At 32.9% G+C, this 16,456-nt stretch overlaps 1 protein-coding gene across 6 annotated transcripts in view; it reads left to right on the top strand.

Moving 5' to 3' along the window:
• The window catches only part of sick (sickie), a 975,074-nt gene that overhangs the window by 754,021 nt on the left and 204,597 nt on the right, over positions 1-16,456 (top strand). For 5 of the 6 annotated variants that reach the window (XM_085808514.1, XM_085808510.1, XM_085808526.1 and 2 more), the window contains one exon: positions 15,480-15,518. The exons of the other annotated variant lie outside the window; for it this stretch is intronic. In XM_085808514.1, the coding sequence (XP_085664640.1) occupies positions 15,480-15,518 (39 nt within the window). The remainder of the gene's footprint in view (positions 1-15,479; positions 15,519-16,456) is intronic. 6 annotated transcript variants of the gene reach the window in all.

Below are 16,456 nucleotides of genomic sequence, written 5' to 3'. Positions count from 1 at the left end.
AGTTTCAGTATAGGCGTTGCGCAGGTGCTTTAATAGTTTCGAGACGGTATTATCAAAATGATGATGTGCATTAAAATTAACCCTTTGCTCCTGCGGAGATGAGTTTTTAGTAATATTTAATGCGGAAGATGCGAAATGTTTGAATAAAACGAGGAATAAAAATAAAATGCTGAATAACTGCCTAATTAATAAATGCAGTAGTGGCACGCTAAGCTGAACTTTGGTAACTGTGAAAATTTCATTTTTATTTGGCATTTACTTCAAACAGAAAGGCTAGATGCATTTGGGAAAAATAAATAAATAAAATTAAAAATCTCAAAGCTTTCAAATTTAATATTATGCTCAAAGAGGCGGTTTTTTTTATATACACATACATACACGTTTCGAAAGCATTTGGGTTAACGCCCTTTTAGACTAAAATTATTTAAAACCGCATATCCTTAGAATTTCCGATAGACAGTCTCTCGCGTTTGAGATAAAAATAATGTATTTAGTACGAAGAAATCGAAACGATACATATGCGCTATTCTTATCTTTTGAAGTCATTCATTCGAAGATTTTTCCCAGGCTTTCGAACGATGATATACTAAATTGACAAAGCGATATAAGGAAAACAATATGTGCGTGGGAAAATTGCTTGAGGGATAAATAATTTTGCACAAGAATGCTACTCTAGTGTTTCGAGAAAAAGGGGATAGTGACCAATTAGCAGTTAGATGTGGTTTTTTTTTTTTTTTTTTTTTTTTTTTCCCTGTTATCACTTGAATCCGTGATTTTGGTGAACATCGAAGGCAAGGAAATAACAAGGATTGAATAGGAGGCCAAAATCGTCATGCCAGTCTAGAAAAAGAGTGTTTGAGTGGATAATAAACGCATGGAATGCAATTAAACCTGATATAATTCAAAAGTCAAAATGTAGTAGATCTAACAATCTAGATGGAAAGGAAGATCATTGTTTATTTATAAATCAGAGTGACAGTGATGGTGAAGATGGAAAAGAATTCGATGATGTGCCTGAAGATATAACGGAAGACGAACATGACGAATTTTTCAGGTTATCAGATAAGGAAAGGTTTTGAAGTTCATAAGGAATGTTATTTGTTTTATACAAAGAACATTTAGATACATTTAGTACGGGTAGAAATATAATTTTTGTATGTCCATCAGTTCCTTATTTTTAAATACCTTTTGTTAATTACATTCATGGCGCGGAAGTTTATAAAAATTACTAGTTAGAAATATTATAAATTGTATCAATAATTTTTATAAAGTACATCAGTTAGAGATATTATGTAAAGAAAATATGATATAAGTACAAAATATTAATAATCATGTACTTCAAAAATTGTTAGATTATCAAATATGCCTGATCACTGAACTAAAAATGTCTCACCAGTAGCCGAGTGGTAAAGACTGTTGACTACTGGTAGTTCAGCATGGGTTGGAACACAAGCCAACGGCCTGGCTGTATGGTTAGTTTTCAAGGTTTTTCCCATATGTATCATGAATACGAGGCAGTTTCTATTAGAGTGTTAATGAACAGAAGTCAACGAAGGCATCCCTTTCTTTACACAAATAGTCCTCGTGTGCCCTACCGTGGTCCAGTTTTATCTTGCTGAACTAAAAATGTATAACGCCGCAAAATTATATTTTCGTGTTATTGAGAAATGTATAATAATAATTCTGCAAAATTCTTATTACCAAATAAATTTATGCATCGTTTAATTTTATTTAATGAGTTTTTGCTTTAAAGTTATCAATATTATCCTTGCGGGGAGTCCTTCCAAATAAAATTCGAATGTTCCTATTCTTTCATAAGTTTCGCTCTTTTTTTCATAAAAATAAGTAAAAGTTTTGAAAAATATGAATATTCAATATTAATCTAACATTAGATTTTCTATTTTGTCCGAGTATTTCCCCAAATATTTTTGATGCTTCACTAGTTTTACGCTAAGTATATCTTGACTGAAATCTGCTTCATTTTTGTCATTCTACATTCCCTTTGCTACCGTCGATTCAACAGCTTGAATTTATAACATTGTCGCTAAGTTCTTCTACAATTAATCTACCCCCCCCCCCACACACACACACTTTTCGTTTCCTGAAAGCTTCAAGGTATATTCTAAGGAAGACTTTCGCCTGTTAGACTGGTTGGTCATTGGATCGTATGTATTTTTGATTTCTTGAAATGGAACTTTGCTTCATGACATTTCGCAACAATTTTCGCTTACCGTTTTGTAACATTGTGTTGTGTACACGTTTTCGAGCGATAACAGCCGTGGAAATTGCATTTCTCATATGGAACTGAGCTTAGAAATCCTTGATATTGCAAATAGATTTTAATTAATATCGCACAAAGGAATTCCCATTATTTGCATTTAAAGTTTGTTGTTTAACTAGGTTGGATTAATATTATTTTCTTCTGGTGAATTATTAAACTCACATGTTACCGTCACATGTTAGCAGAAATGCCGATGGAAGAGGTGCCGCGTATCACTGGCTGTGCCGAACCATTCAGTTCCTGGACTATGGGACGTTTACTGTTATTAAGTCACTAACTTCGTTAATGTAAAAAATAAGTTATGTCATGTAAAATAGCAACATTTCTGAGAACTGGCAATTTGGAAGGACGCATTGGATGATAAATTAAAAGATTTTACCTGGCGATACATCTGAGATTTCCAGGGTGCTTGAATAATAAATACTCTTTGACGTAATGTAATGTAACGTAGCATTACGTAATACTAGAAGAAAAATTGAAAGATTAAGCTACAGATGTTTTTAACGTCGAAAAACACAATAAAATATAAGGAAGTAAAAGTATTTTTAATTCAGATAGTGCGCAAATAACAGAGTTAGAAGGAAATTCTGCAATAGCAGTACATAATGTCGACCTTAAGAAACAATTTTCACTATGTGTATTATTACTATAATTCTGGAAAGTGTTTCAAAATATTATCAAGTATAGATTTAGATCTAAACTTTTTTATGGCGAAGTTTTACCCTCTTGTTTGTTGAACATCTGAGGGGGAGAAGAATTTTTCCGACCAAACGAAATCTAATTTTCAATATGTGTATCCTCTTCAGGTAACTAAGGCAACGGCACGTCTCATTTCGGAATCCATTTTAATTGGATCTTTTGTGTGTTTGCTGGGAAAAGTGTCAACATTTGTCCCTTGCGGTGGCAACTAACAAGAGATTGGCGATCCTGTTTCCAAACCCGAAATTTATTAGCTTCGTCTATCTCGCAGCACAGCCTGATTGGCTGCCTAGATGTCGTGATTGCAGTTAAATAATGATGCTTTTCTGTTCAAGTTTATGAAAGAGATTAGGGCTATTGTGGTGTAAGTTCTCCTCTGTGCCTGGAATGGCTTTTCTTCCATTTATTTGCATTCCTTTAGATATTTAAATCTTTTATTATTTTGCTAGTGAAGAAATGCTAATTAATTTGTTCTTCTCAGAATTTTTAAGTTTTAAAGCATCATGAATTTAACATACACCACCCGCAGTTAACCTAGCTGGACTGTGGCAACGTATGGAAAACCGTAGACTGACATTCTCCAAGCACACATCCGAAACTTCATTTTTTCAATGCCGAAGCTTGTTACAATAGTTACTGCCAACCATGGCGGTTATCTAAAATGCTAATATCTCTGTGTTCCGCGACTAGTACAGGACATTTTAACCAGTTCATCTGCGCATCCTACATTATTTGTCTAGTAAATAGCGTTTTGATATTTCTTATTCTTCGTGTCGTTGCATTGTGGATGGTCAGGAGTGTAATTTAATATTGTGTTGTTCATGCTGTTTTAGATTTAAAACAAAGGCAGAAATTAAACTTAAGGCGCTGTTGTTATTAAAATTGATTTTTTAGTTTATTCTGTGTATCGCTTAATATTAAATATTATTAGATGGCAATAGATAATATTTTTATTTAAGAAGGATAGCAAACTATTAATATCATTTTTCTTGTTTTGTTAATGGATTAATATTTTTTACTTCCTTCTACGAAGTAGAAGAAGTATTCTAGTAGCGAAAAATTTCGGTTATCGTATTTCGACGAAAATATCCATTTTAGCCGCTCTCGATTCATCTGAACGATATTTTTTGGGTTACGTCTGTACGTACGGACAGAATAAAGGACTCTATTTCCCAAAACGGATTGTGAAATGTATTTAAAATGCATTCAGAAGAGATTTTCCTTGTGACGTCTGTACGTACGTTCGTACGCATGTATGTATCTCGCATAACTCAAAAACGAGTTGCCTCAGAACGTTAAAATTTTGTATATGGGACTGCTATAACATGTAGATGTGCACCACCCTTTTTGGTTTCAATCGGCAGCACCAAAGGTATATATATGTGTGTGTATGTATGTGTGTATATATATAACAATAAGAAATATCAAAGCGCTATTTACTAGACAAATAATGTAGGGTGCGCAGATGCGAACTGGGTAATACCACTCTGTTACCCGGCTCGCTATGCTAAGTTTCTTATTCTTATATGTTAGTAAATCTGTGCTTTAAAAAGTCATTGAATTATGCTGTTCTTATGTTCCGGTTAAGGTTTTTATGTCTTTAGTTAATGCAATATATATATAGTTATCAATTATTTAAGAGTTCTTTAAGTTCCACTGAGCCTAACGACGCGGCCATTTGTTTACATTTGAAACTTAATAGCATAGTGAATTAAGTTATTTACTGCATCGACTTCAGTGTCTTTTTGCCGAGTGGGGCCAAAAGATTTGTGCGCCGAAAAATCTCTCTTTCTGCCTAATTTCAATTAATTTAAACTCTAATTGTAAAAATTGTTTTTTAACGGCTTTTAACTCTATTTGGTCTTTTAAGTTTTTCTGTATTTTATAATTTTTAATGAAAGTGTTTTGAGTTTTTGTGTATTTTTTCCTTGCCGTGAAATGAGGACTGAATTAATTGAATGAGGAATATATCTGTAATGAAAATAGGGGAAGTAAGTTTAAATGAAATAAATAAAAATATGCATAATTTAACAGGTTGCACAAGAAAGTCAAGTGGTGTCCACATCAGATTTTTTAAAAATTTTCAGTCATCAGATTTCATTTATGAAATGCAGAAAAATATGCATAATTTAATAGGCTGTACAAGAAAATTAAGTGGTGTCCATATCAGACTTTTTTTAATTAAATGAAATGCAGAAAAATGTGCATAATTTAATAGGCTGTCAAGGAAGTCAAGTGGTGTCTACATCAGATTTTTTGAAAAATTAAATGGCGAACTCTCCTATGAGTAGTTGAAATGTAATCTAAAGCTTTCAGATTAATTTTTTTTTTTTTTTTTTTTTTTTTTTTTTTTTTTTTTTTTTTTACGCTGGAAATGTAAATGTGTGCCTTAAGCCACTTGAGTAACAAAACTTGCCATTACATAGTACAGTATATGACAGATCCAAAAAAATAATTCCCTTTTCATTTCTTTAAATATTATATTTTAAAAGTGTAATTTTAATTAACTAAAATTATTCAACTTTGTCCGCTATCTTTATCTGAAAAATAGACTCTGTGTGAAAGTAATCTGAGTTATTGTTAATATTACCGAAATCCTAGGAAACATATAATGTATCTTTTGTATAACAAAAGGAAATCGGAAATTCCTTTAGGATATTAGGATTAAATGTCTTTCTTCCATATTCTCTGGAGGTGTTATGAACAGCAAAGGTCAGAGCCACACTTAACCCCCCGCACCCAGTATTGCTGTTCCCCCTCTCTAAACTCTTATCTCTGTCTTTCTTAACTTGCAATATCCGGGCACTTTACCGCCGCGTGCAAATTGCATTATTTAACTTGTTTGTTCTCAGGAGGGCGGAGGAAGCTGCGTTCCAATCGAAACTGTTGCTATGGGCTCTTTTGCCATCCGCTTCTTATAAAATCATCTTATTTCACCGAGGGGAGGCTTAGGCAGGGATCTGTTTAATCTAGGGGAAGGATGCGAAAATGAAATTTATCTCCCAAGATTCTCTATCACGTGCTGATATTTTTTCACACATCTGCCTGTTTCCTACTCGCTAGTATCACTAGGAAGAGAATTTTTTGCAGGGGAGGGGGGAAGAGCGGTAATATACGTGTAACGTAAACTGTGTCGAAAATTTGAGTTTTTCCCTTTTTTCTTCTTTCTTATTTATTAAATTTTATGTAAGATGTATCAATAGGCATCAATAAATATATCAACTAAGTCTCAGCTGATGCTTTTTTATTTAAAACTGCCAAGCTCTAATGACTTTTTTTCGGGGGGAGTTAATATGCATTTTGTTTTACAGTCAACTTCCTGTTTGCCAGGTAATACCGGGGAAGACGTTAATTCAAAAACCAGGATTTATCCGAGAATAGTTGAAAACGGGGAGGCAAGAAGTGATCCATATTATAATTACCAGAAAAATGTTGTTAACAGTTTACCTGCATTTTCAAGTAGTTAAATATCGAGAATAAATTCACTTGGTTGCGTTATAGTAAATCAATTAAAAAAAAACGCACGTGAGTACACACACAAACACTGTGGAAGGATAAACGTCATTAAAAATGAAAATAACTAAGTTATAAATGGGCATTAAATAACAAAATTTGCACAATATCATTTAAACCAAACTCTCGTAAAATAGTCGATTGCAATTTTTTTCCCAGATTGCATGTTGCACACGTAATCTGCTATCACTGTTGCTATTTCATTCATTTTTCTTTTTGAATTTTCAGTAGACTGATTTGGTTTAAGCTAATGGTTTGGGATAGTAATTTTTCATCGTCTGATGTAATTTCTAATAATTTTTAGTAATAAACAAATTTAATTTATATCAAGACAAGTCTCAGTTAATTTGCAATCCAGTTAATCCGTCCTCCGTTAGTCGGGAGTTGCTTTTTTTTTTCTTCTTGTTCCTCACGCAGTCAAGTAATTTACGTGAAGAACATTCTTATTTTTTTGACCTGAAAATGTAATACAAAATTATTACAGCATTCATTAATTTTACAAACAGTTATCCTATTATTAGTATGATAGTTTACTGTTATCATACTAATAATAGGATAACTGATGTATTATGAATAATAGGATAACTGATGTAGTATGATAGTTTACTGTTGTACCTTATTATTTATATTTTTGTGAACGGCAACCATTGTTAAATAAAAGTTCAGTGTAATTTTCCACCTTAAAACACGAAAACTAGCATAAACGTGTGCCCTTGCTGTGTGAAATGGGCGAGTTGATCAAAAATCTACGCTGATCGGAAATAATGAAGAATATTTATTTATAGTCTTGCAGTGTGCTGTGGCACCTCATCGGAAGCACATCGAAACACTATAACCACTAAAATTCTTGTTTCTTGTAACATTTCGTGGCACCACACCAAAGCCTCGAAAATATTTGTTTTTTGCAAGCATAATAACATAGCATTTCTTTCCGATCTTTCACAATCTGCTCTGTGACAGATACATATGTCTTTAAATGTATTTGTATGTACAAGAACTATTTTGCAGAAATCACAATTCCATTAGTCTTAGAGTCAAGCGCATGTTTAATATTTTTTTAACGACACCTACAATTTCGAGGTTTTCGCGTGTCCCCGTCAATACATTTCGACATAAGTGTCAAGATAACGCATTCGATTGCTCAAAATACCTAATGCAGGCAGTTAGATGTCTCTACTTAAGTTGGAAGCTCATGAAACATAATATAGCACTTGAAATATATTATGCCGGGTATAGTTTCCTCCTATATAAGTAATTCTCTCTTTCCTTCACTGCGTGCTGTCGCTGGGGTAGTGTAATCTTGTCCGATTGACAGTCGGATGATCCCAAATTCGAATCTCGACCGAGGACTTCGCTGATTTTTCGTGTTCCCTGCTTCAAACAAATACCTAATATCTCTACGATTACTGCTAGACAGGTTTTCTATGAATGCAAATTTCACCACTAGTGAAAAGGAGAAGTTTAGCACACCTGTTTCCCAGATGTTAAAATTAAAGAGGTTCTTCCTCTTTTCTTGTGAAGGGGTGATGTGCATAAAATATGCATGCACCGTAAAATAACATCTTTTTGCTTGTATTTTCATCTTGTTCAACATCTTTACAGTCAAGTATGTAACGAGTCTTTTCAATTACAAAAAAATGCAACAATGCAACATTATTATTGATTTCGAAACGTAGGCATTTTTTTTTTTTTTTTTTTTTTTTTTTTTTTTTTTTGAGAGAGAGAGAGAGAGAGAGAGAGAAATGGCGGGATAGCATGCTGTCATTACTTAGAATTGAACTGTTTTGCTTTAAGATTTAAACTTGAAAACATGATAATTTTAATTATTACATTTAAAATTATTTACTCGTCTGATTATTTTTAATTTTCCATAAATGGAAGCATTTTTTTCCATAAGAAATCAGCCCATAATGCAACTCAATTTCAAATTTTGATATAAATTAATTTTTAAATGGTAATTCTGAAAGAATTCCTACGTTATTTGCCGTGTTGATAACTTCCTAAAGACGTTTCTGTTTATGAAAATAAATGATAGAAATATAATAGTTATTTAATTATCATCTAGTGTTTCGTTGTAATTGAAAGATAAATATACTTCATTTTATTCTTCTAAAATTTTCTTATTTACAGACGTAATTAATTCCACCGACTCCTATGAAGCTCTTTATTTGAATGTTTTAAATTGTTCAAATGACGTATTTTTAATAGTAAATAATTAACTTATAGAGACATTAATTTGTTTCGTTGCAGAAAGCACGAAAAATCAGCTATACCCTCGGCAGGATTCGAAACAAGGATTTTCCGTTATTTGACACTTTCTCCACGAGAGCATATACTAGAAAATATGAAAGAATTATCCTGATTATTAATTGTTCACTCTACAAACAAAATATCAAATCACGCTTTTAATAATTCTCTTGTTTTCAAATATATTTTATTCCATTTCTTTCCCCTAAAAATGCAACAGCTGTACTGCAAATTTATTGAAGAATAAATTGGCAACACTTTTCATGAAATTTCTCCATAGAACGATTGTAATACGATTTTCATTTTTGAAAAAATGAGTTTATGTAAAAATTTTACGGAAGATTTGTATGAATGGATTAGAAGACGAATGGACGTAAAGCATAAACTATGAAATGTCGTAATCTCAATTCACTGAAAGATTTTAATGTATCTTCCTAAATATATCATGTTTCCAATTTTAGATCAATTTTATTGCTGGAGTTCTCTATCCTAACTCGATTTTACGAGCTTAAACATGTGTATTAAAAAGGCTTCTGATGTCGCCATTTTAGATCGAAAATTTTAAAGCCAAGAGAAATGTTTGATGCAGCAGTTGCGAGGTGCAATAACTTTCTCCTCAAAAACTGTTTTCTTTTTACAATCCTCAAAGGGCAAGTTTCACGCCCTAAACGCGTGGGCTTTCCTTTCCTCGTATGACTATATATGTTTCAAGTTCCACTTCAGTTAGGGCTTTAGTTTTCGAATACTTACAGATCATAAAAATGTTGAAATTCATAAATTTCAGTCTTGGACGAGACTAGATGACCGATTTCTACATTGTAGCCTTTTCTTGATATCACTGGCATAAGAAGAGAAATGTTGCAGAAAAAAAAATTCTCTAGTCCGTTCTTCAAAAAAGCAATTAATTCGTGTTGACGCATTAAAATTTCGGATGAATATGACCGCGCGTGATATATATTAAAAGCAATATTGCAAACAGAAAAATCCACTAATTAAAAAAAGGTTGGTGGTAGGGAAAGAAGAGTAGGCGACCCTCGGTGCTCTCTATCAAAAGTGGGAGCGGAACTGAGCAAAGTCGTTGTAAAAATCTTGAGTTTGGCGCTCAAGGTTCTTGTCGATAGCAGGTGCAGTCCTTGCCACGATGAATTTCGTGGGTTTGTTTTGATGTTACTGTCAGACAAATGAGATCACTTTCAACAACGTAAGCATGCTATTGTTTTAAGGATATAACTGGGAAATAATCAAATTATATGAAGTGTTAAGGGTTACTGAAAATTAAAGTTAATAGTGTTTTATATTATGTATTTTTTAATCTAGCATATAGTATATGCATTGTATTGCATAAAAAATCTTTGAATCTTCTTGTTGGTAGAGATCAGTAGTTTGCTCCGTGTTCTGTACTTGGCGAGTAAATGGGCTGGCTGCAAGATATTTTCATCTTGTTTTATCTTGTCATAAATATTGGTCAACATTGTTTTTGAAAGCTCTTCCCGAAACCATTGATAGAAACCGCAAATATCTCTAACGAAATAGTCGTTAGCTTATGGGGTGCCATAAGCAGATATCTCTAACGACTATTTCTACAAATCAGTTCTTCTAAAGTAAAGCAATTAGGCAATTTAAGCCATCATGTGTTTTTTATGTAAAAAAAAAAGGCAAGATAGTAACGAAATCACTTTATGGCGGTGCCATGCTTTAAAGGTGCCGGCACCTTTATGCTTGTTTGAACAGTTTTCGAAAAGATTGAAACTCTCGTAAGGCTATTCAAATAAAATGGTGTCCTTACTGATATGAAGATCCATTTCCAACTCTTAAAAAGCAACTTTCATAAACATGCGAGTACTTTCATGCGTGGACACTGTTATATAAGCAGGGATTTTGTTGAAACCAGTGAACTAAATTAAAATTCTACTTGCATAACGGTGCTGTAGCATCAAATGACCTATACTGTTATGAAGATTGGCTATTTCAAGTTAGAAACTGATCTTCATAAAAATGCGTAGAGTTTGATGCGAAGATACCATTATAATATTTCTGTCTTTTCGAATAGAGGCCAACTTTCATAAACGGGACGTTATGCCGACCGTTATAAGAGCATTTAGCGCCATAGAATCACTTGTTACAGTCAGTCCTTTTTCCTTTATAAATTAAATATAGTAATAGCGATTATTGTATTTTTTATTTTGTCGCGTAGCTGTGTAACAAGTGAATAAAAAACATGCACTCTAAATTGAAACGCATCAGTAAAATATAGTTAAAATAACATTGCGTGTGTCTTACTTAAAATTAGAAAAAGGAAAGAGCCTTTACAATTTGGCATGGACAATTTGCATACTCTATTTATTATACTGTATTTTAAAACAAATAAACGAAAAAAAGCAGACAGTAGGCAAAGTCTGTAAATGTAATATTTGCCATATTTAGGTTACACATGAACAGAAAGTTATACTTTTCGTAGCATCTACAAAATGCAATAAAATAAATAAATAAATAATAAAATGCATATCAAGTATGAGCTGAGGATGCAATGATTAACCCTTTCTTCGGCTAGAGGTCGCTACCTGGTGCTCACGTATACCATATTCGATAGTATTTACCCTATGCGACAATAACAGTCGATTCGATTTACACAATGCTATAATAATAGTCGGTAATATTTGCACAATGCGATGTTAATAGTCGATAATATTTTATAATGCACTTACTCTTAAAATCAATAAACTTAAGCTATTAAATAAAAAAAATGCTTTTGATTTAGTTAATTTAAATTTTGTCGGGCTGGTTTGTGAAGTGAAAAATTTGAATGATCAGAAAGTTCAGTGGAGACATCATTAGATAGAAGATAGTGAAAAGTTTGAATGATCATAATGTTCAGTGGAGACATCGTTAGATAGAAAGTTCAGTGGAGACATCATCAGATTCTAAGTTTGAGGTAGTTCTCCCAATGGAGGATGTCTGATTGCTTCATCGTATTATTGGTTATTTCATTTTACTCGAAACCAACAAACAATCCTTTACATAGAAGAGAAAATATGGAAAAGCGCAAATCGATATGTGTGACAAAATAAATAAATCCACTGAAAAAGGAGAAAATCTGTATTTGAAATAGCGTGGCTAACAATTGTTGAATTATTCGATATACAATTTATTGTTAACTCTAATGTTAGAGTGCATAATGTATAGAGTTAGCTATGCCTGTAAATAAAAATTCCGTTCTGGACTGTATTTCTATGAAAGAACCTCATGCAATCTAAAAATGTTTTTAATGGATCGTCCAGAGCAAAATGTTTTAGCAATAAAACGCAGGTGTGGAAGACTTGGCATTAGCAAAAGTTAGTATCTCGTGAAATATTCGAGAAAAAGAAACTTTGTTAGCTCAGCTACATTATTTTATCTTGTAGTTTATTTAAAAAATTCTTGGTGAATCGATTCTCCCCCCCCCCACACACACACACTTTAGCCTATATATAACAGTGAAAATATAATGATCCTGTGTCACTTTCATCCGAAGAGAAACGCGAATTTCTTTTTTTTCTTTCAAAGTGCGTGTGGAACAGTGGAAACAAAGTCCTTTACCACGCACGCAGCTTCCCTGTCAAGGCTTTCCCCAAAGTGGATCTGCTTCTCCAGTTTCTGAAAGAGGGTATACATATCTGTCCCTTCCCCCAGGCAGAACGTGGCTTATCCTGGAAATTCTGCAACGTCGTGTGTTTTCCTTGACTAGTTGCTTGATTTGGTGAGATGTTTTTTTCCGTCTCGGATTGCGATTTATCTGGGGAATAGGGGGATGAAAGGCGGACATAACTGTGATTCTGTTCTCTCGCTGTTTCTGACAGATTGTGACATAAGTCCTTTTCTGCGCTTTGAATCTCGACTAATTACAGTTAAGGGATTTAAAAGCAGTGCTAAAATTGAAGACAGTCAAGCAGATAATGTTCGAAAAGAAGTGTTTTTTTTTTTTTTTTTTTTTTTTTTTTTTTTGACTAGTGAAAGTTATTGAAATTTATGTGAGTTTTCTTCCGAAATTTATGTGGAAAGATGTCCGAGCGTCTGTTTAATTTTTATATAATTAATTTAAGTAATTGATGATTTTCTTCTTTGTAAGCTTAATTATTCATTGTTTTTCAATATGATTTTTGGCCATTGTCAAAAGCCACTTTTATAAAAGATGGATCTGTTATTTTTAGAATCTTCAACTAAGATGATGCAACCGTTTAGAACCATGGGAAATTTTTTCGTTCGAGCTGTATTCTATTCTATTGACTAGCAACAGCTGGTCTGTAACTTTACCTGAAAATAAAAATTTCTGCCGTTCAGGAGAGCTGCAAGAACCGAAAAGTCAGTTTCAGGACAGCCCAGAAACAAAATTATTAGCTCAAGATAAACGATATTTGCAAATTTTCTAAGCAGTAAACTCATTGTTAAGAGACGAGCTTCAAGAACGGTGATCATTATGTTGAAGTATGTAGTATAAATATGATAATGAAGAGAAAAATGGGCATTTAAAAAATTATTGTGAAATCAAGTGTAATTTTGGACTTCGTGACATACACGTGTTTTGGCTTATATACATTTGCTGTATCTTAATTTAAATTATTTTTGATTTAAAGCCGTTTCTATATTAATTTAAATAAACAAAAAAAATTTCTGTCATATTTTAGTACCGTAGAACCTTTTAAGTTAGAGTTCCGATGAAACCAGTTTTGGTCCCCCCCCCTTTCAGTTTTGATTTGTCGATGTTCAACTGGAAAAGAATCGAAAGGAATTCAGGTAAAATAATAATATAAGGAGGAAAAGTTACCGTTAGCGAAACAATTGCAGTGATAAATTCAACACCGCCATTACCTGGTCATCTCCCCCCCCTCCCGTCATTTTTAATTCGTGGAGAATGGAAGGTATTTTCTCCCTTCTTACTGCGTGCCTTCCTGATATAATTGGAAGCACGTCCGCGTAGCATCGAAAGGTTCGACGTTCGAATTCCGGCGGAGAGTATACCATATTTTTCATGTCTTCTACTCCGAAATGCTTCTAAAAGTCTAATAACTCTACAAATCAACCAATCTAAAACTATTGGATAACTAAGGAGATACAGTTGGCTTTTAGCCATTTATTGAGAAAAAGAAAAAAAACTTTTCTGAATTACCTGAAGGAAAAGTTTCTAAAAATAGAGTAATGATGATTAATTATAATCATGAACTAAATTTAACGGATTTCGAAAACATAATAAAATTCATTTTTTCTTTATCAAGGAATAAGTATCATACCATTTATATTGCAGATTAGTTTGCTCTCTGTGCAACGTAGTTCGGGGCCGATCTCCGTATTTCTTCCCTCAGGCAGATATCTTTTGCTTTCTTTTCTGTAACCAGTTAAGAAACTTAAAGTACTTTCACCCTTCTCACCGCGGCTTTTTTCGTGTAATTAGAAAGAAATCAGAAGGTCCAAAATTCAAATCTCCGCGAGAGTATGGCTGGTTTCTCATATCGCTGTATTTCGGCGCCGAAATTGAAAAGGTGGTGGACGATAATTCATCACCATCACCAGTATCTGGCAATTGGATCCCCTCTCCCCAGTCGCCTTTTATTCGGGGAGAATGGAAGGTATTTTCTGCGTCCTTACCCTATGATGTTGTGATGTTACTGGAAGCAGGTCTGCCTAGAGCATCGAAAGACTCGATGTTTGAGTACCGGCGAGAGTATACCATATTTTTCACGTCTTCTCAATGCTTCTACAAGCCTAATAACTACCAAATTAACCAGCCTAAAACTATTGTAATTCTTATTTTCCGCCATGAAAATACTCGTAATTTCAACGAATGTTTTTAATATATGAGTAAAATCTAGGCCTTTTTTTTTTCTTTTTCAGTTTTTTTAAGCAAATATATTTGTGAATTATAGTTTCTGTTATCTAACTCTCAATTAAAATTTCCTTCAAATTGGGTGGGGCGTTTTACTTATTAACCGTATAAAGACGACCGTCGAGAACATGAATAAACCTTTTTACCCTGAACTTAAAAACACATTGGCATGGTGTCAAAGCAAAAAATACTGAAACTATGTTTTTTGAGTATAGTATTTATCTAGTTTTCTTTCATTATGCGTCCTTTCCAACTCTGCTTCCTATTATCTACACGGGAGATATTAAAATGCAGCTTGATAGTATTTTTCTTCATGAAAATTAAATCCCAAGATTATTGAAAAATTTAACGGTATTTTTTAAAAAATGCAACGAATTTAAAAGACTAATGAAATTTTTCTCTCTGTTGGCTGTCTATTATGAACCTGCAATGTTTGTTTCGAAATGCTTTTCATTTTCAACTTCTTTATGTCCAGCCTTTCCTTTCCGGGTTTTTGAAACGTTTGTCTTTGATATTATGTACAGTTTATGTAGTTATTTATGTAAATTCTGTTTATTATTAGATCTATTATTTTATTAGTTCATTCTAATCATCTTCGTTCTGTAAATAACAGAGTGTAGCTTTACGTTTTGCAATGAAGACAGCAGTAGTAATTCAAATAGATATCTATCTTCTAGTGTTACCGATCTTATGAAAAATGAAATAACTGTGACAAAGGATGCACGAGAATATTTTTTATTCTTTTTGAACCCCTTTTTAATTTCTTTTACGAAGTTTTATGCTTTTGCTTTTTGATGCACTTTTGCACTGCATTTCATACATGTCCATCACTGCACTTGCCTTGCCTGATTCCTCCTTTTTCCCTCTTTTTCACTTATACAGGAACAAGATCAACGCCCAGAAGCATAACGGGAAGATGGGGTAAGTTTGTTTTATATTGTGTATATTGCATGCGCATTTATACTATACTTTCACACAGCCACTGATGCACAGCATTAATTTAGAGTTAGAATATTTATGAATGCATTTTAAGTCATTTCTGTTTAAAAAATTTGAATTAATCATTATTATATATATCGGTAGTCAAAATAGCTGAAATAGTATATTTTATCTGTTTAATCTGTCGTAGATCTTCATGGGATGGTTTTAACGAACTAAATGTAAGTAAAATAGCAAACTAAAGATAAAATATAGGCTCAAATACTAGAGGTAAAAACTAAAGTTTTTAAAGTTAGAAGTATGCTGCTGAAATAAATTTTTGGGCATATGAGTTCATCCTTAATTGAAAAAGCGTAGGTGTTGCCACCGCAAATTCCGAAGCCCAAGAGAAAATTTAAAGTATATGAAATGGAAGAAAAAAATATTATTATAGAAGTAAGCACTCATCATCTTTACGACCGAGATACTGAACAGGAGTAATACAAGCAGAAAATCATTTTTAAAGAAATGTAATGCTTGAAAAAATATTGCCCATTCCTAATTAGCCGGGTTCAGCCTAAAAAAAACCATAAAGTATATTGTTTCTCGACGAAGGAAAAATTCTATTCCAATTCTAAGAACAAAAAATTTTAATTACCTTTTATACGTGACATTATTCAAATTCTCTTGTAAATGTTGTTCTTTAATGCTGTTTGTAACTTAATTTCTTCATGTTGGATAATGTTTATTACTCCTTTATTCACAGTATGTTTTTTGCTTTCAATACTGATGTAATTTATGCAACCAAATGAACTTATTCTTCAGATTAAACCAGAAAAATAACATTTTCTGTTAATTATTATTTAAGTTGTTCCCTTTTTTGAGGAACTAATAAAGATAAAAAGAAATTTTTTTGCACTTGATGAAGAAGAATGAAGGAT

This window comes from Stegodyphus dumicola, chromosome 1 (assembly GCF_044657685.1).
Source record: "Stegodyphus dumicola isolate Sdum_Otavi_A_Nest chromosome 1, ASM4465768v1".
In the NCBI taxonomy this organism is placed as follows: domain Eukaryota; kingdom Metazoa; phylum Arthropoda; class Arachnida; order Araneae; family Eresidae; genus Stegodyphus; species Stegodyphus dumicola.
This window is presented reverse-complemented; position numbering and strand designations above follow the sequence as displayed.